General features: G+C 50.3%; 1 protein-coding gene across 16 annotated transcripts in view; it reads left to right on the top strand.

The window, feature by feature from the left end:
* LOC5667093 (supervillin) overlaps window positions 1-25,120 on the top strand; it is a 205,880-nt gene that overhangs the window by 140,884 nt on the left and 39,876 nt on the right. For 5 of the 16 annotated variants that reach the window (XM_061642227.1, XM_061642223.1, XM_061642228.1 and 2 more), the window contains 8 exons: window positions 73-1,390; window positions 1,463-1,812; window positions 4,204-5,184; window positions 5,930-8,450; window positions 12,167-13,416; window positions 14,485-14,709; window positions 16,052-17,434; window positions 19,385-19,907. In XM_061642227.1, coding sequence (XP_061498211.1) covers window positions 73-1,390; window positions 1,463-1,812; window positions 4,204-5,184; window positions 5,930-8,450; window positions 12,167-13,416; window positions 14,485-14,709; window positions 16,052-17,434; window positions 19,385-19,907 — 8,551 coding nt within the window. Of the gene's footprint in view, window positions 1-72; window positions 1,391-1,462; window positions 1,813-4,203; window positions 5,185-5,929; window positions 8,451-12,166; window positions 13,417-14,484; window positions 14,710-16,051; window positions 17,435-17,842; window positions 18,557-19,384; window positions 19,908-21,927; window positions 22,095-24,056; window positions 24,592-25,120 lie in introns of those variants that run through there. The other 11 variants (XM_061642225.1, XM_061642226.1, XM_061642224.1 and 8 more) reach the window with 11 other exon arrangements.

The raw sequence follows: 25,120 nt of genomic DNA, 5'->3' as shown, positions 1-25,120 counted from the left end.
ACACTGGAAATCGGCCTCCGTTCTAATTCTAAACTCATCCCCTCTTCTTGTTCTTTCTCCTCGCTCCTACAGAAAATAAACCGTTCGTGAATAGTGCTATCCACGAGTTGGAGAAGAAGCTCTCATCCGCCACTGCCAAACTAAGCTGCCAACAGCAATCGGAAACTAATTATCAGCAACCGCCTCATCATCATCATCATCACCATCAACAGTTCACTGCATCGTCGTATCCACCCGTTCATCAACCGTATCAGGGGCACCACCACTACGCTCCTCCGCCCCCTCACCAACCGTTCTACGAGGAGGAACCAACCCATCGGGTAGAGGAGAGCAAATTTCACCTCAACCTGCCGCAACAGCAAGCGCCTACGTCGTCCAACGAAAGCTCCGGTCTGCACGCAATCTTGCAAGTGATACGCGCTGAACAACAGCAACAACAGCAGCAGCAGCAGCAGCAGCAGCAGCAGCAGCAAGAAAAGCAACACCAGTCCCGCAAGGAGCCGAGCGTTTCGAAACATTGTGATCTCTACATCGCTACTGCCAGCACAGCCAGCAGCCCACCGCAGGGTCGCGCATATCAAGCACCGAACCACCAAACGACGCTACCACCGGTTAGCAGCAGCAGCACCAACAGTACTTCCTCGGTTCAGCCACCCAAGTTCAGTGCGGTAAACTTCCGGCGCGTCCAGCGGCATCCGCCCGTCTCGTTTCCGAAGCGACCGCTCGTCACGCAACGCTCCCTGGGCTCACCGCCCTCGGTGAACGTCGGCTCGAGCTACTCACCGTCCGGTGCGGCAGGCAGCAGCATCGCCTTTGCCGCCGCTGCATCGTCGATCGCAAACGGACAGCAGCAGCATCAACCGCGTCGTCGCCAGCACGGCTCACGGAGGCATGAGGCCTTCGTCAAGACGCGCTCGAAAACCATATCGGACTTTTTCGGGCCCGAGTCGACCCCGGTCAGCCGACTGCTGAACATAATATGTCAAGAGAAGGAAGCGGAAAGGGTAGCAGCGCACATCATGAACCAGCAGCAGCAGCAGCAGTCGAACTCCTCCAGCAGGCCGGCGGTCGCGGCCAAGCCGTCCGCGAGCGCCCCATCTAGTCACGGTACGGCCAGGGCCCATCCGGTCCGGCCAACGCCATCGAGCAGCGGGCCGTCGGTCGCGGTGCGCTCGCGCAAGGAAAACATTGTGCCGAGCGTGGCCGTCCACTCCGGGTCGGACACGGGCAGCAGCAGCAGTGCGGGCGTCGCGCCCGTGCTCGTCGATCCCGCGTTCGCCGCCAAGGATATAGATAGGATAGCGAAATACAAAGCCGATAGACGTAAAGCCATTTACTTAAGAAACAATGTCCACGAGAACGAAAATGAAAGACTGGAACCTAGCAAAAGGTAGCCGACGTGAGGGCGGGTAGGATTGGTGGCAGGATTTGATGCTAATCGTTCCGTCTCTTTCCCTTTTAGATCATCATCTAGAACACCGAATACTCTTCCATCAAGTGCAATTCTTAGCAAACAGCAACAGTCATCGTTACCACCCTCATCCAAACCGACCACTAACACGAAGCGTCCCCATTCGGCCGGGCTCGCCGCTTCCTCCACGAAAGCGGCCGGCAACAACGGCACTACTACTACTACTGCCCGACCGGTTCCGACCCGCCCGGTAGCAACCGGTGCACGGGAACGCAGCGCCAGCAGTGGCCACAATCGATCCGGAGATGAGAAGCAAAGTAGTAGCGCGACCGCCGGCGCTGGCGTCACGAAACAGATACGAACGACACGATCGTCTCGTTTGCGGGCCGCGGCCGCTCACGGTAAGCAATCGTTCTTTGGAGGCGAAGAAGAGCTGCATAGCTTGGTGTAAAGGGGCAGTAAGGTGTTTTAGAGTGCGCATCATGCATTTTTGGTCATATTTGTCACGCTCTCGGTAGTGAGCATTCATCATTCTTATAGGACCTTACTGCAGGAAGAATCAAATTCTAATTGGTTGAGTGTGTGATAGGAACATGATTGAAGGTGTAGTTTTACATGATTCTTCCGGCAATGTAAAGTTTATGCTAGGTTGTTTGTCGAATGGGTTTTCTTAGCCTCATCACTTGGTAGATTGTTTTGAATTTCCTTAGTTTTAATCATTCTTTCACCGTAGGAATTATTTAAAGCTTTCCATTGTAACGGTTTGCGCTATATATACACACACTCGTTATGATTTCATTTCCATTCGCAAACAGCAAACTGTTGATGCATCGAAGGCATTTAGCTTCCTCATCTCATCGCTTCCGATCTAATCCGTATGTAGCTTTCTGTGTTTGTGTTTCTTTTTCAATCCCGCCCTCGAATTTGTTGTCTCTTCCTTTGTTTTGGGAGGAGAAAAGAACTAACAAAAACGAGCAACCGATTGATTGTAATTTATGAAAAATAGTTTCTTTTAAAGTAGTACACCGATATCATTAGCCGGGTATCAAGGGTAAACCGACCAGTCAACGCGTCGGTTAGCGGCTCCCACCAGCTCCCTCGGCAAATGTAAAGTTGACTTTCACGTTCCCTCGCGACGTCGACGACGACGTGTGCAAAGTTCTCGTTTCGGGAAGGGAAAAAAGGCGCGCATAATTAAATTAAACTACCAAATGAAGTGTGCCAACGTGGTGTGGGGGTCTTTGGCGAGGCCCGCGCACAATTAACGCTTAAGCGAAACTCATTAAACCGTAGTTTACGATACCGCTTGACGCTTCTCGGCCGTCCGTTTCCTTTTCGTAAAAGCAGGGGCGACCGGGACGGTAATGCAACGGGTGGCATTTTCACAAGATTACTCTCACCTGCGCGCCGGTGAGTGTGTTATTGGGGGCCTGTTTTTACACTTTTGCTTTGCTGCTTTTGCCTTTAAATTTACCTACGGCTCGCGAGCGCCCGCCGTCGGTCGTGGTCGCGCTTAATGTGCGCGCTCCTCCTTCTCGCCCCAAAATTGGGACCGAAATCGAAAGCATTTCCAATGCAGTCGATGATGTGTGGGAAACGGTTTTTGGAAATGGTTCGAACGGTGGCTCTAATGTTTTTTTCTGTGTGTCTCTCTCCATGCTACTGGTTCGTTTAATTATGTGATTTTCAATGTAGAGAAGTGGTGATACCCTGTGCATTTATGTTTGCTCTGCAGCCAATTATGCTGGCGATGGGGGTTTCTTCTTTCCCTTGTCGTTTCTCAATACCAGCAACGTAAAAAAAGACCATTTCTATTGTTTAGCGGTGGCAAATTGTTCTCCACACAGGGAAGGGGGAGCCTTTTATGTGTGTGCGTGTGTGCTATTCCTTTAATGGATACTAATTACTAACCGCTTCACAATGTTCACACAGACCCGTACTCACAACACTTTCAATCAATGTGAACCTACAGCACAATCTATCTAAATAGAAAATAGTTTATTTCTTTTTGGATTGGAATACTCCATGCAATGTTGTACATATGTGTGTGTTTGTTTACTCTTTCTGCTATATATATGAAGTAGAGTAGATCTTCCTCTATCAACTGTTTATATGTTTTCTTAGAATTTTGTAGTATTTTTTTCTGTAAATAGACCGTAAATAAGTAGTTCCATATAGTTGTTAGAGGTTTTTAAATTTATCATCAACAATCCATCGGTTTTCTTTTGCTGCAATGTCATTATTTCTATTGTACATCACACGCACCAGTCAATCACACCACAAACACACAACCACACACCGACTAATAACGTTTGTTCCTTTTTTTATTACCGTTTTCTTTTCTTCGGTTTCAACTTTGCAACTTTGTTTAAACAAAAAAAAAACTACCCCTCCTCCTGTGACTCCTTCTGCTAAACCAACCACCACCACCACACACACACTACTGCACTGCAACAACAACCGAAAATCGGTCTGAAAATTGGTAACAACCGTCGAATCAACCAATCAACAAAATTCTGCAAACCAACCTGCCTGCGCTCATCCTGGATGGAAATACCCCACAAAAAACGCTTAAATATGTGTGTGTGTGTGTGCGTGTTTGTATGTGCGTCGGTTAACCAAATCAAATTATCACTCGCTCTTGTTGCTGTACAACATGTGTTGTAATGCCTTTTTGCGGGTAAATTGTGTGCCAAATGTAACAAAATCGAATCAACACCCGCACATATGAACCAACCTAACTATCTCCTGCTGGGGATGAACATTACGGCGCACAACAACGCTACACACAGGCATGGAACCACCGCCAGCTCTCGCAAGTGCTGCCAAATCTGCCACGGGATCGATGTCACTCTCCACGAGCGGAGGCACTGCCGGGGAAGAAGCTCCACGAGCTTCTCAGCAACAGCAGCAGCCACAGCTGGAACGCTCCCAGCGTGCCGTGTTTCATCGCGCGCCGGCAGTGACGGGATCCGCTTCCGCTAACCCACTACAAGCATCAGCCTCCACCCGCACGGTGTCGACGGTCACGCGCACGACACTATCGAAACATTCCACCAGCAATGTAACGGCTACTAGAACGACCAGCAAGCCCTTGCCAGCAGCAACAACCAAGCGAGAGCCAGTGGCGAAGAGGGTTGCAGCCGCCCCGCTCCCGGCGGGAGGCGAGATTGGCCGCCGACTGGTGCCGTCGATTGCCGTCAACATGAAACAGAGACTGAAGACGACGACCGAAACGATAAAGGGCGAGCGCGTAGCGAAGGTAAAGAGTGATGCACCTGCCGCCACTATAACCACCGCTGCCACTTCTTCATCCGCTGCCAAGCGAGTTCCCCTTGCCGCCGCCGCCGCCGCCAAGACGCGTAATGCTGTAGTAGTGCAGGCGGTGGAAACACCTTCCGGAATGGTGCCGCCGGTGGAGGACGAGCGCACGCTAATAACCGATCGTATGCAGTCGCTTATGCTTCTTGACGGTGTGACGGAGCAGCAGCAGCAGCAGGAGGATAAGCCACCGGGCGGTGTGGTGGCTGGGTTTTTTGAGCGGTCAGAACCGGACACAGCCGTCGGTACACCGCGCCTGCGAACGTCCACGATGAAACGATCGCACGCGGCCCGATCGCCGGCCCTGCCGAAGGACATAAGCGGGCTGAGCCCGGTCAAGGGGGTGATGCCGGGGCCGGTTGAGGTGGTGTCGCCGCCGCCGAAGGATAAGTCGGCCAAGCGCAAATCGTTTCTCAATCGCTCGCAGACGGACGAACCGACCGGTGGCGCAAGTAAGTTGGGCTTCCCGCGTGGAAGCATCTCTCCTCATCCCTTCACTGTGTTCTCACTCGCAGGGAGGAGACAACCCCCTCCCTCCCCCTTCTCTGTGGATCCACAGACGCGTGTTTTGTGTTGTCGCGAGCGATATGTGTCCTGTTGTCGTCCCCCGTGTTCGTGCGTAGTAGAGGAAAAGCGAAGACAAAAAGTTGTGTGTTTGTTTCGGTAGAGCAAAATCGAATGCCCTAGTGCTTTAGGAAAGCAGTATTTCGGCCGCTAAATTATGTTTTGACAAACCGAGCGTGTGTGTGAATTATTAATTTGTTACTAATCCAGCCCCTAAATCCAGCGTTTTGTAATAACGGTTTTCATTTTGATCCAAAAAGTTCATTAACTTATTATTCCACTTACTCTTAATCCATTTCATCACGTCTGCATGCAAATTATTAAAAATAAGTTTATGTTTCCAATCTGTCATTCAGCATTTCAGTTAATTTTCATTAGTTTATGAGTGAGTAACACACCCAGACACACTTTCACAAGATGAAAGCTGATTGTGATTAACATTTGCATTTGCTTACGTTACTCGAATCGATCCAAAAGTAGACTTAAACCATTGTAGACTCTTTGTTATTAGTAGCATCCGTTTAGTGCAAGCAAGTAGAACCCGTCGTATTGCAACATTGTGACCTCCCAGTTTTTACCCTTTCTGTGTGAATATCCTCCGCCATACTAATGCCGTCTTGCACTCGTTTTTAGGAACCACCACGAACGCAGCGTCCGCGGGTCGATACCAGCGTCGGCTAAAGATGCCCCACAGCAGCCCGGACATGTACTCGTCCAGCAATCGCTCCTCGCCGGTCAAATCATCGTCCTCGACGGAGAAATCTCCCACCAACTCACCGCGGCCACCGAGCTCCTCGAACCGGTCGAGCCCAAAACACGGCGGTTCGCACGAAACGACCTCGAAGGCTGGATCGTGCTCACCGCCCGCACGCATCTGTTCGCGGCTGTCGGGCCATTCGAGCGGTGGTACGGTCAACAACAGCCCATCGCCATGCTCGCCGCCAGCACGCAGCCCATCGCTGGCCTACCACATGGAACAGGCCCGCCGGGAGCTTGTGATTTCACCGCCCCGAACGAACCGTTTGCTGAAGATTGTGACCGAGTCGGCGGGCGCGCCCATGGAGGAGCCCAAGCCGAAGGAAATTGAACCATCGTTCGAGGCGCTTTCGATTCGCGACGCGGAGGAGAGCGTGTCCGGTGACGTGCAGATGGAGGTAGAACCGGTGGAAGTGGTAGCGGCAGTGGTCGCGGAGGACCTTGAGGATGAGATATCGGAGGAACAGTCGTCCTCGATAGGGCAATATTCTAAATTTAGTCAAATTTTAAAATCACCCACACTAGAGGTAGCAACAATTAGTGATATGTTGGGTGATTTAGCAGTGGCGGACGATAACAGTGTGGAGCTTGAGCTGCCCGAAAGGATGGAGGTGGATGAGGAGGCAGAGATGCAAGTGCCATCGAGCGCGGAACGGCGACAGGAGCCGGTGGAAGATATGGAAGCCGGGCCTTCTGGGCTGTGTGCGGCAATGAACGGTGTGGCGTACCACGACGACGATGAGGACGAAGTTGAAGGGGAAGCGCCCTTACAGCCGGTCGTGGTGGAACCACCCTCCTCCAGAGGGTACGTCGCGGTGGTGGACGTTGGTGAAGACGACGATCTGCAGCAGGAGCAGGAGATGCGACCCGCCAATCGGATCTTGTTCGACAATCAGTTCAACGACGAGTTTGTCGTCATCGAGAACAGCCCAAAGAGTCAGCTGATCCAGTCGCTCGACGAAGCCGACATCATCGTGCTGCGCGACAACGATGGCGGGGAGGAGGAGTACGGCGATCGGCCACCTTCCCGCCCATCGAGCGGCGGCTACCTGGAGAAGAAGAAAAAGCTCGTCAAGATGAGCTCGGTCGAGCACTTTGAGCGCAAAAGCTTGTCGCCGCAGCGCGTCGGCAAGCTCAGCACGTCCTCGTCCTGCATCTCGCGGGCGAAGAGCATGGACGAGAGCGGTGCTGGGCTCGGCGGGGTCGGCAGCTCGTCGTCGGCCGGGCCGGCCAGCTCCTCCGGCACCTCGGCCAACCACATCGTGTCGATACTGAAGCGCAAAACGGCGGTCGAATCGTCCACGGCGGCCAGTTCCGCGTCGAGCAATGCGTCGCCGGTGACGTTCTCGCCGAGCGTGGTCGACACACCGATACGGTCGAACCGCAAGCAGGGCATACTGAAGAAGCGCTGCTCGCTGGACGAGAGCCGCTACAGCCGCAGCCATTCGCCGGACGACCGGTCGATACTGGTGAAGCACACGCGCCGCAACAGCTTTGAGGACGGGGCGAGCTCCAACCAGCAGCAGCAGCAGGCGCACGGTATACTGAAGCAGAAGAGCTACGAATCGCGGGAGGATGTGTCCGGTGCGGCGGCGAGCGGTGGCACCAGCCGCAACTCGATCGCTAGCGGATCGGGCAGCGGTGTCAGTACGGGGCCGGGGGCCAACGGTAGCATATCGCACGGCATTTTGAAGAAGAAAAACGACAGCTCGTCTACGTCGACGCCGAGCGAACCGCCGAAGCATGTGTCGATCTCGCAGGCCGTCATACTGGCGGCGGCCGAAATCTGTCAGGACATGCTGCTGGTGGACGAAGACGAGGCGTACGACATTAAGCCGATCCTGAAACCGGACCACCAGGCGCCGGTGACGCCGAAACCGATACTGAAGAAGAAGTACTCGTCGGAGAACGAGGAGATACGGCCGATACTGAAGAGTTCGCGCAAGAGCTCGCGCGAGGAGACGTCCGACTCGGAGGAGATGAAGCGATCGATACTGAAGATCGACTCACCGGCCAAACGGACGCGATGCATCGTCGAGCAGCCTGCTGCTGGTGGTGGTAGTAGTGGTGATTTGTTGCTGGGTAGCTTGGGTAGTGCCAGTTCGTCGGAAGCGGGAACGCCGGGCGCTTTGTCGTTGGTGCACAGCCGTTCGCTGGAGCATCCGGACTCGGTGGCTCCGGCGCCGATAGTGCCGCAGGTAACAAACATCGAAAAGCCTATCATTTCGGTTGCAGAGCGCATCAGAAACATGGAGAAGTTCCTATCCGGAGGCAGCAGTGGTGGTGCTCAGTCTGCGTCGACGTCGACTGCTGTTAGTAGTTCGACGGGTAGCGCCATCAGCAGACGTGAATCGTTCCGGTACAAAACACAACCGGTTACTTCAACAGAGATCAACAGGTGAGTGAAAGGAAAGAGAAGAGACAAATTGTTGTGACTATGGGACAAGCTCTACTATCTTCCCGTCTACTTCAAGGTTGTTATTAGGTATAAAGGATTTATTGGATGTAGTTAATTCCCGCCAACAGATGGCGCTCTAGGTTAGCCGAGACGAACTGCTCGAAAGGTGGTGAATATGGTTGAGTTTGAAAATTGAAACGGTTTCGAGCTGTTGTACCAACTGAACCGGGGATTTTCCTTCAGAGTTGGAATTGGAAAGAGAGGATGAAGTAGGGAAGATGATACTACCATTGATCTTCAATATCTGATTTATGGTCTACCTCTATCGAATATTTATGAACATGGAATGTGTTTCTCTTTCCGACGACTAGAGGCGTTGCTCGATCGTACCGCAGTCATCTGTTTATGCTAAATTTAAAGCAATCTGTTGTAATCGTTTTAAGCGCTGGTGTGAGAGAAAGCTAACGCTTCGGATGAGGAAGGCCATTTCCCGAGACCCACTTCCGAGCCAGTTCAACTATAAGCCCTGGTCTTGCCACTTTTATCCAGAGAATTTGTTTCTCGTTAATCTGCTCGCTTATTTCGTCGGGGGTCTCGTTGCGGCGCACGCGAGTGTGCGTATTCTATTTCCGTACCGCCCAAAAGCGGAACGCGGTTGTTGCAGCGTATTTTTGGACGCTTTACACGTTTCATGGCTGCTGTATACCACCACCCCTCCGAGTCGGGTGTTTTGATTTGCCCTTCGTTTCCAGCTGTCGATGATGGTGCACCACGGGTTCACGCTGCAATCGATGATCGGAATTCCGCTGGATCATCCCGCTCCGGCTCGTTGTGTGCACGCGTGTGCAGGAAGAAATAAGCGATTTCCGTCGCTAGCACGCGCGGTGATATATTCTGCCGTGTTGTGGTAATTTCTGTATTTTTGGAACACTCCCTCTCCCCACGCTTTATTCTTTCTCCCAAACTGCGTGCTAGCAAATGGAAAGTCCGCGCGTTTTGGGGGGAGAAAATAGAGAAAGGAAAATGCACCCGGCAGCACGAATTCGGTACCCGTTGTTGTTGTATGTTTTTCCTTTCTGCCGAGATGCTGCCGAGACGCATTTTACACATGGCAGCGCGTGGGTGAGGACGGCATTTACTTCCCACCATGTCCACTTCTCACAACCCTCTCTTTGTATCGGATCTCGATCGGTAAAGTTTGCCAAAAGCCGCCGTCTCTCCTCTTTTTTGCTCTGTGTGTGTGTGAGGTCTCTTAAGCTGATTGCGTTTTTTGGCAGCTGCAATTGCAAAATTGCAACCAGCGGCAGTGGCGTTGATGCGAGATGCGTTCACAGGTAGTTTGGTAAAAGGTGTGTGCAGTTCAGTAAGGAGCGGATCGTCGTGCTTGACACGTTCTCGTTCGACGCGTCCCGTTGGTCAGCTTTCCATTTACAAGCAGATTGTACGGAAGTGAAGCTTCCGTTTGGATGTTGTTACTGGAGCGGCCGCTTGTTTGGATTTAACATATCAAACACAAGTGGAATATTCAGGAGTGTTTAACATGTCGTCTACCACCGGTGAAGAGTACGTTTTGTAATTGTGTTGAAGTCGTTTTCCCTTAGCATATCATGATCATGCTGTCTTTGAATGGCTACTGCGCTTCTTATCCTGTGATAGTGCTGCTGACGCTCCTGCTCTTGCTTCTCTACCCTTGGCACCGATGTCCGATGGCAATCAAAGTAACGAAACTCGTGTTAGGGCAGCAGCTAAAAAAGAGAAAAAACAAACAGTGATCGAACTGTGCTGTGCTTGTGTGTGGACTCGTCGTTGCGTGAAAATAGATTTTTCTCGCAAACGGTTACGACAGACGGGAGCAGTGTGTGTTACCCTGTGTGCAGCACTGAGCAGTGTTAGTGGTTGTGATAATATAGGTTAGGAACGACGTTAGAAGTTCAGCTGCTAGACGGTGAACAGTATTGCACTAGAGAATTAGAATGAGATAAAGTCTTATCGGCATTTCCCTTTCGTAAGCCAGAGCAAAGGGGTTTTGTTAGCACAAGGTGGTGGTCATGTGAGTTTTGCAACAGCCAATACTTCAGATAATTCAAACCGCTGGCATTGATCTTTACGACTTGTGTGAAGAGGCGGATTGTGTGTGTGTGTGCAACAGTGTAGAGCAAGAGCAAGTGCGCGATAAGAAGGTACAGAGGTCTAGAGAAGTGGCACAGAGAGAGCAGCATTAGCACCTAATCAGGTGGCTCTATTTCCATCTCTTGATGTGTGGAGTACAGTGTCAAAGAGACACCGAGTCCTCCAAAGACCGTCTCCCGCCAGTAGCCAATGAACATGAACACGATGTCCTAACACTTTCCACGATGTCTGTTCGGCCTTGATTTCCATGTCTCAGCCTCGTTGCGTGTGCGTGTCCACTGACCTTTTCCATTCACCTTGGTTTTTCGTGGCCTTCCGCTGGATGTTTGTTTGGTTTGAATGTCTTGTGTGTGTGTGTGTGTGTGTGTTTTGCACGAGGGAATACAATCAAAACAAAGGCGATACAGATCGCAATAGAGACGGGAGGGATAATCCACCACAACTACAAACAAGCGAATTTTTAGAGATGTGTCTAGTCCGAAGAGATGACACGTGTGTGGCATGCGCAGGCGCAAGCGAGGAACCCTTGAGCTGAGCAAAATCTCCTTCTCCAGCCGTCACTTCCCAATAACTTGGAGATGAAATGTGAGAATAACTTATGACCCCGCAAGAAGACCCGAAAAACGTACCCCAAAGAGGTGACGATCGCTGGTATGATACTGTGTACTTGTAAGGCGTTCGTGTTCTGTTCTGTGTTTGTGCGATAAATGTGCTTTGTGCGCACGCGTCGTCCCGTCGCTCGCTCGCGGCGGATGGATTAGGACTATCTTCCCACTCCCGCCTACCGCTGTCCCGTGCACACTAGCCCCGTGTGACATCGGGTGTGTGTAAGTAGCGTGTGTGAATCGGTGGCAACCGAAACCCAACAGTCTGTCTATATCCGTTCGACTGACGACACCAAGCGTCCGTCGTTTGGTGCGGGGTTTTGCGCGCGCTCGCTTAGCGCTCTGTGCGACGTTGACATCGAGCTATATATTGTTTCAACGCGAAGAATTAGAAAGTGACGTTTGCGGCGAACAAAACGTTCCATTTTGAAAGTGGTTTCCTTGTGTTGGGTGTCTTAAAGTTTGTCGTTCCTTTCGAGTGAGCAAAATTAAGTGGCAGGTTGCAATCGATAAGTAGTGATTTTGGCTTTTTTTTTGCTTGAGGTGGGATTGTGAGATGGGGGAATGAATTAAAAATACGTTCTAGCAATAGCACCGTGTTCTGTGACGTACAAAACAGTCCCTCGTTTGTGTTGGTGGTCTAATTTACGTCCAACTTAAAATGTGTTCTACGTCGTCACATCATTGTGCTCGTTTCTTCGGCCCATGACATCCCGAGAACAACTGCTGTGCCTTATTGTGCTTGATCATCGTCTCATGCTCATCCACCCATTTAATCATTTTGTACAAAGTGTGCGAATTGAGCTGTTGCTGTGAACGTGTCTTGTTTTCTGTGTGCGTGTGTGTCCCACTGTTTGATTGCGCCTCCTGGAGTGTCTTTCATACAATGTCGAACAATGCGTGTGTGTGTGTGCGTGTGTGATCTGAATTGTTCGATTTTTTTCTCTTGCTTTTTCTTCCACAACGCCTCATCCTTCCAAGCAGTGCTCAACAGCAGCAGCAGCAGCAACAGCAACAGGTATCGCCGTGCGGTTCAAGATCCTCCCCAGAGTGTGTGGTAGAAGCTTCTGACCGGTCCGGCGAACACGATGACGATCGTAGTGCATCAGAAGAGCAGCAGCAGTACAGCACCGGTGGTGATTGTGTGGTAAACGCAGTCGGTAACGCAGCTGCTGGACAGCTCGAGGATACGCCGGCGGCGGCGGAGCCAGAGCTGCGTAGAGTTGCGCCAGAGCACAGCTGCTTGCGCAGCTCACTGGAGCTGTTGATTCAGCGCAGCGCTTCGGTTGATCGACCCACGCCGCCAGTGTCATTCGCGCTGCCGTCCGACGGTTGTGGCATTAGTGGCTGCCTGCCGGAGGAGCCGAAACCATCGTCCTCGTCGTTTGAGCTGCTGTCGCCCACGCTCGGCACCGCCGAATCGAACTCGCACTCCATTATCAGCGGCGAGTTCAATCTCGCCTCGCTCAGCTCCGACTCGGGCGTCCAGTTTGGGGGTGGCCGGGGCGGCACGGAGGAACTGTCCGGCACCACCGACTACGTGCTGTCGTCCTCGGTGAAGACGAGCGACAGCGAAAAGTCCCCGTCGAAGAAAACGATCGACGACGACGACGACGACGGAGAGGAGGAGCTGCTGAATGCGGACGAGGAACAGCTGCTGGTAGTGCGCGTCGGGGACGAGGAGTCGGACGAAGAGGAGCACCCGGTACCGGGGCGGCGTAAAGGAGGCTTGGCGGCAGCGCTACTACTGTCACCGACCTCTTCCTGCTCATCATCGCACGACGGTGGTGGAGTTGGTGGAGTTGGTCCCCGTTTGCTGAGACCGTGCAGCAGCAATAGTAGTGCGAGCAGCGAGAGCAGCAAGCAGGGTGGTGGTGGAGCAGGAGGTAAGGTTTGTGGCGTCGCTGGAGCCAGCTCGCCGGGCAGTAGTACGCCTTCCTCGTCGCCGCACAGTGGCAGTAGCAGCGATCTAAGCGATCGCGAATCGGCCTCGACGGCGGCTGGAGCGGACGGCGACAGAATGTTCGGGGGCTGTGTGGGCTTTGGCCGGAGCAGTGGCGGCGGCGGTGGTGGGACCAGCAGTGGCGGGGAGGACGGCACTGACAAGGGATTGCTGCGACGGTCCAGCAGTGTCCGGGCGAAGGCGAGCATGTTCGCGCAGCTGGAAAGCAAGCTGAAGGAGAACGAAAACCCACTACTCAACCGGCCGATCGTGGCCCGTCCGAGGCGAGGTAAGTGTTGAGCGCCTGTTTTTTGTGTGTGTGTTGAATATATTATTATGATTAGGTTTGTGTGTGCGTGTGTGTGCACTTTCAAATGACATGGAGGCGCCTGGTTTTGGTACGCCTCTTGCCCGGTACCAAAAATAGCGCCGTGCGTGACGACACTACTACACTGCGCTTGGCTCAAGCGTCTAGCGGCGCCGGCTAGAAACATACACACACACACACGACTCATGGTTTTGCAGCAGTCCGATCTATGAAGATGATGATGCCCCCGGGGAAAGACCGCTGTGCTTTTGCTGCACTGCCGGAAAATCTGTGTCAGAGCGCCGCCGTGAGTATATGCTGAGAAGTGCGGTGGTGCGTCGTGCGTGTTTATTTTTATCCGTTAATCCTTCGGAGCACTGCCGGGTACTTCTGGTTATGATGATGATGATGATGGACAAAACTTTTCGTCGCCGAGCGCCGAGTGTCTGTGCGTGCGTGTGTGTGTTTGTGTGAAGAGACGCTGCTGCAAGGCGGAAAAGTGTCGACCGTGTCTATACGCGCATTAGAGTCGCGCGAAAAGTGCATGCAAGTGTTTTGTTTTTCTTTTATTTTTTTGGTTTTTCACTCAAAACACATTTTCATTCTGCTGTTACCTGCTTTTCGTGTAAAAATAGCTGCAATCTATTTGATGCGCGCTCATGAAACATTCATCATGCGTGAGGTTGTGATTTTTTCCTCCTTCACTTCATAGCTTGTCATCATCATCCGTATCACGCGGGATGTTAGGTAATGATAAAGCACAATTTATGGTGAAGACGTTACGGAGGTTTTGAAGGCAATTTTGTGTGTGCCGGAAATTGAACAATTGTCTTCGAAAAATGTGTCTCGAGATGCACTTGGGTGCCTCCAGCGACAAAAAAAAAATACAATTAAAATTGTTTATGAAACATGACAAAAAAAATTAAAGATTCTACAACGTGTTAACATTCTTTTCCCCCCCCCCTCCCAAAGTAGGCCCGTTGAAGAAAATTCGTACCGAGAAATGATTACTAATACCACACTTTCCCTCCGTCCCACAAATCTTTGTAGCTCAATTCACAACGCAGACGATCTCGCCAACCGACATCGAGCGAAGCAATAACGCCATCAATAGTGGCCTCAGCAGCGGCCAGTACCGCACGCCGCCACCGCCAACCACCGGCAACTCTACGGGTCATCATCATCAACCGTCGGCCCACCAACCGATCATGAACACGATACCAACGAACAACAACAACAACAACATCGTCTCGGATGACTCTGGCGCCGAGTTTGGTAAGAAGCTCGTGTACTATTTTCTCCCCCCCTCTTTCTCTCTCTTTCTGCTTACGGAAGTGTGTGTCTGTGTGCCGCTCTCGTTAAGATGATGTTTCCCTGATTAGGGTGTAACCATCAACGTGTGATGGTTTTTGAACGTTTTTGTGCTCTTTTTTGTTCGTACTTTTTTGATTGGCACGTGGTTCTTCTTAAACCTCAAATCAGCTAAACACTGCATGATTATGTTTTTTCGTTTCCATTACAGGGGTTTTCCAGGGGTTCTCATAGTTGTGCGACACTTCCTTCACGCTTTGTTATTGGAAGTGAACTTCATATGTTGGAAATTGGGCTCTATGGTATCCGTTTTGGAATTCTTATTGGATTTGTCCAACAAGGGTGCTATAGAGTACAATTCCCATTACATTAAGTTCATTTCCTATAAGAAAGAGTCAATAACGTGTCCCCACAGCCATGAGAACTCCTGGAAAACCTTGTAAAACCACACTGATACGTCCTTTTTGGTTTGGAAACCTGTTCCCCCCGCATCTTATTAATAGACATATCATTTGGATCATCTCAAGTGTGTTTGTGTGTTTAACCATAAACTTGCATGTTTTCTCAGCTGCATGTCGACCTATCTGCTCTGTTTCCTTTATAGCACTTATCCATCCACTTTGTGGTAAATGTGAGTCAGACGTTTGTTGTGACAATGCACCGTCGCCTTACTGTGTGGCTGTGACCTGTTTTGTGTGAATCCTTTGTATCACGGAAAGGAGGAAAAAACGCGCCGCAGCGCGTTAGCTTTTGACTTGAAGTCTGATTTTGAGTGAAAAATGATCCTTTTTAGATCGTTTGTTCGCCACTAACGGGGGGATATTTATTTCCGTCCGTTTGCAATTTTCATGACGGCAGCTGCGTAATTGTTTTCCCCCAGGAGATGACGTCACGCCGCGCGAGAAGGCGTTTTGCTTCGCAGTGAACCCAAATACTATTGCATTTCTTTTTCGTTTATTTTACTCTTTCTCTTCTTTTCTTTCCGCCACGTTTGCACGCATAAAACTACACGCATGAACACATACAACAAATCACATCAACACACATACACACACATTTTGCATGATGCACTCAATCAATCGGGAATCGCGAAATTCAAACGCGGTTCGTGCCGTGAATCATCACATTTGCTTTTAAACAAACAAACAAACGAACAAAAAACTCAACACACGACGACACCACACACTTGCTGCGCGCCTTGCTGCACAACACCACGCACTCTGCAAAATGATATTGTTGTATGCGGTTGTTATCCTCTGTGTGGGGGAAAAAAAACCTCTATTCTTTGTGCGGGATGAAACAACAGATCCCTCGACACTGCAAGTATCGAAGAAGGTCAAACTGTTCTCGGGCGGATGCGTAACCGTCAAGGGCGGTGGTGGTGAGGATGGAGTTGACCAGCTAACGGCAGTAGCGGCACTCGCGAACGGAACCGCCAACCAGCTGCCGGCTGTGCGGCGCAGGAAAACGCTACTAAAGGTGCGCACGATCGGCAAGCTCGCGATGCCCAAGTTTCTAAACGATAGCAACAATAACGTTTCCGTTCGGCAGCAGCAGCAGCACCAGGAGCAGCAGCAGTGCAATGGAAACGGATCGACCAACGGTACTGGATCGGAGGGAGAAACGGACCTGCTGCTGCAGCATATCGTGCCGAAGGTGGATCGAATACGCCGCAAGTTTATGAGCATCCCGTCGACGACGACGACCACCTTCCTGAACAGTACGGAGAACGGTGTGCAAAGCCCAACCCAGGGCGGCCATGGGGATGATGCGAGCGATGGCAGCGACTCGAACGTGGACTCCGGCAAGGAGAACAACTATGACAGCGGGGTGGAGAACATGAACGGTCCGAGCCGGCCATCGCTCGGTAGCGGCAGCTCGAACGTGCTAGCACTGAAGCGCAACTTCCTCAACAGCTCGAACCGATCGAAAGTGAGCACAACGCCACAGCACAAGGAAAAGGATCCCGCGCTGGACGTTTCCACCGAGCTGGACGGTGTGGTGACGAAGGGCAAAGTGTCACGGCTGGCCAACCAATGGAACCGGCTGCGCATGACGCTCGACGTGTCGTCGATATTGAAAGCGCCCGGCACGACGTTTGACACACCGCCCTCGCCCACCGGGCGCATTGGCAACGGGCTGGCGGCCGAGCGCGAATGCGAAAGCCTACCGATTGGCTGTGGCGAGATGGAACGGTCGTACAATCTGGACTCGTCGCTCGAGCGGTCGCAGAGCACGCATCACAACAGCACGTCGCAGCAACAGTTTTCCCGCAGCTTTACGCGCAAATCCAACGGCAGCTCGCGGTTTGCGCTGGTCGAGGATCGGTTCGCGAAGTACTTTGGCTGCAAGGCTGGTGGGCAAAGCTCACCGGCGGCCGCTGCGGCGCAGCCTGTAAGCGGTAAATCGATGATTGTGAGTCGGAACAGTTCGGTACGCGAGCCTAACACACCGACCAATAATGGGACGGCAGGCAAGCAGCAGTCACGGCGACGTAGCCAATCGATGCCGAAGGAATCGTTACTGCTCGAGCAGCGGCTGGAAACGTTGATCAGCACGATCGCTGCGAACGGTTGGGATGGCAAGTGTACCGTCGGCGGCGTGCAGCCCGTACAAACGGTCGAGGAGCTGAACCTTACCACCGAAGATCTGTCCATGGCGGACACGGAGTTCGATAAGCTGTTTATAGGTGTGTTTGTGTGTTGGGATGCAAGGGGGAAGCAGATAACAAAAGCTAGACATTGCTAGCTTGAAAAATTGAATGAAAAGTCTAAAAGGAGTATAAAAGTAGCATTACCACTGCATTGAAACGATTTCTGCTTACGTAAAAGCAGAAATCCTCTTGACGAGTGTAGCGCCCTCTATTGAGTGGTACTCGAAGCACGCCCTTTCTCATTTCGAGCAGTTAGCTCGCTATTTAAAATTCATTCAACACGTGTTTCAAATTAAATTTAACGGTTTTATTCCACATTGAATTAATTTTCATGTTTGATAATGCTACTTTTTCTTCCTTTCGTGACTGATATTAATGACATTATGCTGATCATACTTTTTTTTCGTTCCCTTTTCCCCATTTCATCGAAGGTTGTTGTAGATGAGCTAGAGAGGAGCTGAAATTGAATCCTTTTTTTTACTGTAATTTGTACTATGAAGAAACTTGTAAGCTTTTACCGTAGCAAACCATAATTATGTAAGCGTGTAAATGTGTGTTAGTGTGTGTTAGTGCGCGTATTTGTAAGATAAGTTTTTTTAAGCTAGTTAAGACTACTAGATACCAATACTAAGTCGTCAACGAAGTGCAATGAAGATCAAAGTCAAAAGTGAAGCAAAAAAGAGAGGAGAAAAAATCGAAAAGCAAAACAATGATCTTGCCAAGATGAACATTCAACACGTGCGGTGTGGACAATGGCACCGAAAAGATCTCACTAGGCATTCCAAAAGAAGAGACAAATTGTGAAACAAATTAGGAATCTATTGGAAGTGAAGTGACGAAAGAAGTGATACGAACAGTGTGATTATGTACGAGCCGTTCATCCATGTTTCTTTGCGCTCGTTTCCTGCTCATCAGCCAGTAGTATCCTGCATGCGTGAACGATCCTTCCCGCACTCTCTCTCTCTTGATAGCTTCACACTTTCCTGCCTCATCCTGCACACATGCAGCAAGCACAACCCAGCATGCAATCTTGTCTTGTTGTCGCATGCCTTGCAGTCCGTTCCTTGCCTTCACCATATTCTATTCCTTGCGCTGTAAAGAAGCAAGCACGCCATCGTGACCCCCAAAAGCCAAGATGATTAGTGCGCACCGCGCCTGGTATGTTTCGATTTTATTTGTTTTCCTTCCGTTTCCGTCCTTGAGTTACGTTCACGAATTAACTAAGGGTTGCTATACAATCACGCTGGTCTTGGGAGGTATGGTGGGTGTGTGGGTGTGTGTGTATTTACGTTCCTATTTCCTGTGCTTGGCGGGCACACGCGGGGTTCGTCGTCTGTTACGGAAGATTCTTTCCTGCGCGCGTTTTCAGGTGATGGTGTGGTGTGTGAGGGGGAAAATAGATGCCCCCCCTGTTTTGTGTGTTTATACATTTCGCTTTGGTTGTGGTGGATCTCGGCTGGGGGTGGTGAATCTGCTTCGAACATAACCTATACCTGCAATAAGCAACTGTGGTGTGTTGGTGTGTGTGGTGCACATCTGCTTACGCTTTGGATAACGCAAACATTCGCCCGCTTTTGGTGGTATTGTTGTGTGGCATTGTGTGTGTGTTTTTACGTTTCTGTGTATATGTTCCCGTGTGTGTGTGTGCTTTTTTGCAAAACGTGTTCGCTGTTTTATGTTTTACTCCCCAATTCTAAATAAACTCCAATTTGTATAGGAAACTAATCGCTAGACAACACTAATCACATGGTTGCGCTATGTTGTTCTATGTTTTTTCATCCCTTCATACCCCTTAATTTTGTGCGTGTGTGTCTTAAATCATGTGTTTTTGTTTTCTTTTAATGGCTACAGTTTCTTTTAACGCTAACACTTTTACCAACACTTTGACCCGACAAGGCACCTGTATGTGTATATGTTAACTTGAGACATTTCTTTCTGCAGCATTTCAACTAATTTAAACCGTTTTTTCCCCCCCCCCCCCTTCAGAGCAAATGAGTCCCCGCAAACCGCCGACGGCGTACCTGCCGCCGAACGCCCAGAAGCTCCCGTTCATGGCGGAGCTGAAGGGCGGCATCCTCAAGTCAAAGTCCGGCTGCGTCGGGCTGTTTCCGGCCGATCTGAACTCGGAGCTAAAGTCGCGCCTGAAAAAGTCCACCCACTCGGCGGTGAGCAACCTGAAGAAGTCGACCACCGTGTCCAGCATCGAGGCGGCGGCACCAACCGCACCGGCGGTGCGATCGTCCTCCGAGTCGGAGGAGGAGGATGACGACGACGAGGACGGTGTGGCGCCGGGCAAGAATCTCGCCAAGATGCTGCGCAACGTTTCGAACACGGCCAACAACAGTGGAGCATCGCAGCCACCGCCACCGTCGTACATACCGCTGCCGATTCCGGCCTTCCCGCGCACGTTCGCGGGCAGTGATGCCGATGGCGGTAACGCCCTCAACCGGGAGCTGCTGTCGATCAACAAGAACCCGGCCGTCGCTAGGCGCCGTCGTCAGAATGAAGGGTAAGTGTTGCATTTTTTAATCCAAATTTCGTCTTGTTTGATCATCTGCCTCACACTGAATTATGTATGACTGCGGCCTCAATATTCATAAGTCAGCGATTAAAGGCTGGCCGCCCGCCTCTAGTTCGTGTTACGCAAAAACGACACAAATGCTCACCCAGCATGACTTGAAATGGTCTCCCCCGCCCTCCCCCGTGCAACACGCACAAGCCCTTTTAAACTTAAATGTCACTGAAGAGAGGCTCGCACGCAGTAGTGAAGTTCTTTTTTGTGTTGTTAGAAAGGGTAGATGGGCCATCCTTAAGGCACGCAACGAAGCATAAGATTACGATTATGATGTTGCTGCTGCTGTTGATGATGATGGTGCTTTTTACCTTTTCCATCTCCCCTCCCGTCTGAGTTCATATGTTGAGAGCAAGTGCATATCAACTCGCCTCAACCCCATTCCCAACACGCTTTCTTTCGCTTGACCGTAGAAGGATTATTCTTCTCCACCACCCCGTTTTGTTGTTTTGTCTCGGAAGCACTCGAGCATGGCGTCCGATATGATTCGGCAGTAAAGTGGCAAGATGTGTATGTGTGTATATATGCTACTCGTATTCCGTATCCGCTCGCGCAGGGTGGTCGTAAAGCCTCCTCTTTTACTGCTGCATCGCGTGGGGCAATGTTGAAATGTGGAGGCGTCTTCTGCTTCGCGAGGCACAAAATTGGGCAATTTCTTATAACTGCGCCGCCCTCCGCCGTGTGTGGAATGGATTTGAGTGAAAACATATATTCCCCATGCTACTTCGCTCTCTCCCCCCCCTCAAAAAACCGGTCCGACCTTGGAGCAGGAGACACTGTCCTAAGACTCCAAGACATTGATGCCCACCATACGTCACGATGATGGGTGATGTACGAAAACATGATGCGGCACAAGGTGTGTGCATGCATTATGGCAAATTTCTTCCTCCCTTCCTCTCTACCCCCCTCTCTTGATCGTGGTCATTTGAGATGAGATCTTGCGTCGAAGAGGATAGGAGCAGGTGTGTTAATTACACAAGCCGCAGCAAGAGCATTGAAGGCCAATGGGTAATATATATACATCGTGTGCGTTTGCTCTGGTCTCACTAGGCTTTGAAGGTTTCACTTTCCTTTTTTTCCCATTCCAGTCCGTCAGAAGCTGACAGAGGGTCAAAGGGGTGGGGGAAGGCCTTCTGTACAGAACTGGTTGGGTGGCGGGTTTGTTGTCTCGAGTCCGTATCTCGGCTGGAAGGCTTGTGTAGACGACAGGTTTGTAAGATTGCCAATCGCCGTCCGAAGGTGGTCATTATCAAACCGAGCGCCAACATCGGAGGGAGAGGTACATCGTTTTGTCATTAAATGGTGCGCGACTAATAGCCGCGAAGGAAAGGGAGCAGGAAGAAGCCAGTTAGATGGAGGAGAAAGGTGTTTGATGTCTTTTGTTTGATGGTGTTTCATTCATAAACTTGTTACTCATTTTGGTCAACAAAAACCAATTCTTGGGTTAAATATGATGGTGAGATAAAATTAGGATTCATTTCACTCGGGTTGTGTCACGGACTGGTAGCAGAACAAGGAGAGAAGATTACCAAAAGTGTCTCCTTGGCATCTCGCGTTGATGACATTCTCTCTCTGTCTCAAATGTTGACTGTAAACTTCTCTCTCGTGTTTTGAACTATGGGTCATATCATGAGAAAAAAAGCGTTTAATATTGGGAATAAAAAGGGCTTAATTTTTAATTGGTGAAGTATGTTAAGGCTTCAAGAGCTGTTAAAATAACGAGAATTACGTTTTGAATTATATTGGGAAATAAATGAAATTATCTTATAAGAAACTGTTCCGCCGTCTCATAGACCGGTTTCAAATTTACACACGCCGCGGTAAACTCAGTGAGAGAGCGCGAGTGAGAGAGCGGACCACAGCAGGCGGCATGGCCCGAGCATAACAAAAACCAACCCCGTCGCTGCGGTGTGTTTGTAGCAGCATAAACGCGGCAGTACTGAGGGTGGTGCATACGAAACGATCAGTTTCTCTCTTACTCCCAAAGCGTACGGACGCGCTCGTCGCTACCGGGACCGTATTAGCGTGTGTCGCGTCATTTTCGCCCTGTGTGTTTGTGTTTGATAATTCTCTAACAGTGCTGTGTTGTGCCCTGTTTGTTTTTCGACAAACAAACCAAACAAGGTGATTGAAGCACACACTTACACACACAGCCAAACGGGACTGATTTGAGTGTAGTTAAACCTTGAAATGCAGAACGATTGATACCCCGAAATGATGTCAGCTGTTCTGTGGAGAACACAGACAGAGGAGAGGGCCACGCTGAAAGTGTGTGTTTGCCTTTTACGTGATGCCCTTTTCCGCGTGTGTGCCTGTGCCTGTGTGTGCGAGTATTGTTGTATTTAGATGGGCGACAGACAGAAGGGCGAGGAGGGCATAAAGCGTCGCAATTTGCAAACGTTTGCGAGATCGTGCCCCACGACCCAGTTCTATGTGGTGCTGTTTCCCCATTGACTGGGAGGGAGTTGTTTGCGTGTGTTGTGTTGGCATCGAAAACGAAAGTATAAACAGTGGGACCCAGTGGAACAGTGGAGTTGCATCCATGTTCGTGTATGTGTGTATAAGTGCATTTTTGCGATGCAACTCTGTGGAGATGCTCTCCTGGCAGCTTTGGAGTGAACGTTCGATCTTGTGGGCCAAACCAAAATGCTGAAAGTTTTGTGTGTAATGCTGCTGGACAGCAAAAAGGGCGCGCACTGTACACCGCTTTTGTTTCCTCCCGTAGTCTCCCGGTTTCCGCTTGGGGTCACGTTCGTGATGGAAATGTAGACGAAAAGAAATGGGGGAAAAAGTATACAACAAACCGGTCGCTTCTTGATCGTGTCGTGTTCGTCGTCTGCTGTCTCTTTCGTGCGCTAGAAGAGAAGGTTATAGCCCTTCTTGTGCCCCTTTTTTGTAAGGGGATAGGGCACCATCTTCATTCTTCTTCTTCTGGTTTGGTGTGTGTGTTAGTTTGAAGCAAGCAGGGCGAAAGGGACAAAGCGAAAGGAACAAAAACAAAACAAACGCCCAAACAGAGGTCTGAAATGATCGAAACGAAATGATCTTCAAAAAACGAATGAGGAGTTTGTGTTGGAAAAGAATTCATCTTTGTAGATAGTATTTTTTACGCTCGTCTCTGATGTGAGTGTGCGTATCCATTGTGGAGGAAGCACAAGTTGAGTTTGGTTCGTTTGAATGGAGTTTGGGCAGGCATCGATCATCGACCGTCTCGTAGGTGTTGTTTTCTAGTGTTCGCTCACTCCTTCCCACCTTCGACCCGCCGACTTGAGAAGAGTGTTTGAAGAGACATTAACATCTTTCCTACGTTGTAGAGGGTGTCTTTTTGCTTGCAACCCATTCACGGCTACACGCTTCTGTGGAGCTGGCAGCGGTCTTCATGCACCCTGTGTCGCCTGTTTCTCCCCTAAAGGGTCGCCTCCAGCAGGAACTAATCAAGCGCCCGCGGGCAACAAACGCTGTGACTTAACTTTTTATCCATCATCGCGGCGGACACAAAACGCGCGTGCGGCTGCGCGATCGCATTTTGGAATCCCACAGACCCGACAATAACCAGCCGGTTTGGTGTGTTTATGTTTTTCGTATGTTTCCCTTCTTTTTTCACTTTGGACGCCCTTCTTAAAGTGTTGCGGGGACATGATGAAGACAAATGGGCGGCGGTTTGCAGTACAGTTTGTAGAGTATTGTTACGTTACACATTTGTGTTGCCTTTTATTTGCTGTGTATGTATAATTGTGTGTGATTTCTCACCATTAGAAAGAAGACGACGCTTGTAAGATGTAAGATTCGAGCAGTATTATCAGTTAGTTGCACCATCTGCCAGTGCAAGCAAGAACCATTCCATCACATCTGATGGCTTGGAGGACGCTGAATAGAAGACAATTAGCTGCTGTTTGCAAGGGATCTATCGTTTGCGTCCAACCTCTAGGCTTCGTTCCAGTTCCGCGATAAGAACTTTGAGGTTTAAGCGCGCGTGCGTTTACGTTTGTAGCTGCGCAGTTTATTGCAACTGTGTTTCTCACATCTGCCTTTTCCCTTTCCTCATTTTTTTTTTGGTTCCGTTTGTCGTCCACCCATGTGGTGCAGATAGCCAACCGCCCCTTTGGCGCAGAGAGATAGCTGGTACAGCGCGCGTTCGATGCGTTTTTCGAGCGTTTCGGTGTGTGTGTGCGTCTCCGGAAGTGGCTACAGGCGAAAGGAAACAGTCCAGTGAATGTGTGTGTGTGTTGTGTAGATCATAAAGAAACGGTGTAATCTCCAGAGCAAAAGAGAAAAAGAAAGAATTGCAATTCCCGTGCAGACAACGAACGGGCCAGGCCAGGCCACAACAAGGTGTTCGTCCTTATCGTCCAGGTGTCTGCCGTGGCCGCACCTTCAGGCAGATATTGGTAGTGTTTGTGGCTGTGTTGGTGAAGACAGCAAGTTCAAAGCAAATGTTGCACTTTTTCCCCGTCCCTTTTGGTGCGTAAGAGAAGGGATACGGAGGAAAGAAGGTCATATTGCAAACGCTATTTGGTGTACGCTACCTGGTGCGGTGCAGTGAAATCCATCTGGAGCTGCAATCAGTTTCTGTACGGTCGATGCTTTTCTCGAAGCGAAGAAAAAACCATTGAGACATCAGGTACGTTTCGTTCATATCTCAAACCTCGAAGCTAGACACTTTGTAGACGGGCAGCAGGGAGAGTTAGGGAGAATAAGCATGTCTCTATTACTCATGCTTCCCATTCGTAATCGGTTTTGAGCGATAACTGTGAGAGCAAGATAAAACGCCACTGATAACTCCGGTAGCTGTTTGGCAACGAACGACGACGAAACGCAAGAAGCATTGATCGATGATTAATTGCTACCTGAAGAAGGTGTGTGTGGGCTGTCTGAGAGGATTTGCTGACGAGTCTTATTCTGAGATCTTGTTTAAATCTCAGATAATACTGCAAGAACATGTGTTCTGCTGGAGGATTGCGAATAAGAGAGATCCGAAAATTTAGTCCCGAAAAACGGCGTCTGCATCCGCACACAGCTCTACCCTCTACCCCTGACATTGACCTACGGAGATTTGGCTTTGTGTGCAATCATCAGCACCATTTAAAGCAAAGCATTTCCCATTCCCCGTAGACGAGGGGAGAAAATTTAGGGAACTCTGCGCATAGCAA

This window comes from Anopheles gambiae, chromosome 2 (genome assembly GCF_943734735.2).
Source record: "Anopheles gambiae chromosome 2, idAnoGambNW_F1_1, whole genome shotgun sequence".
In the NCBI taxonomy this organism is placed as follows: Eukaryota; Metazoa; Arthropoda; class Insecta; order Diptera; family Culicidae; genus Anopheles; species Anopheles gambiae.
The sequence above is the reverse complement of the archived record's forward strand: the minus strand, read 5'-3'. Positions and strand labels throughout refer to the sequence as shown.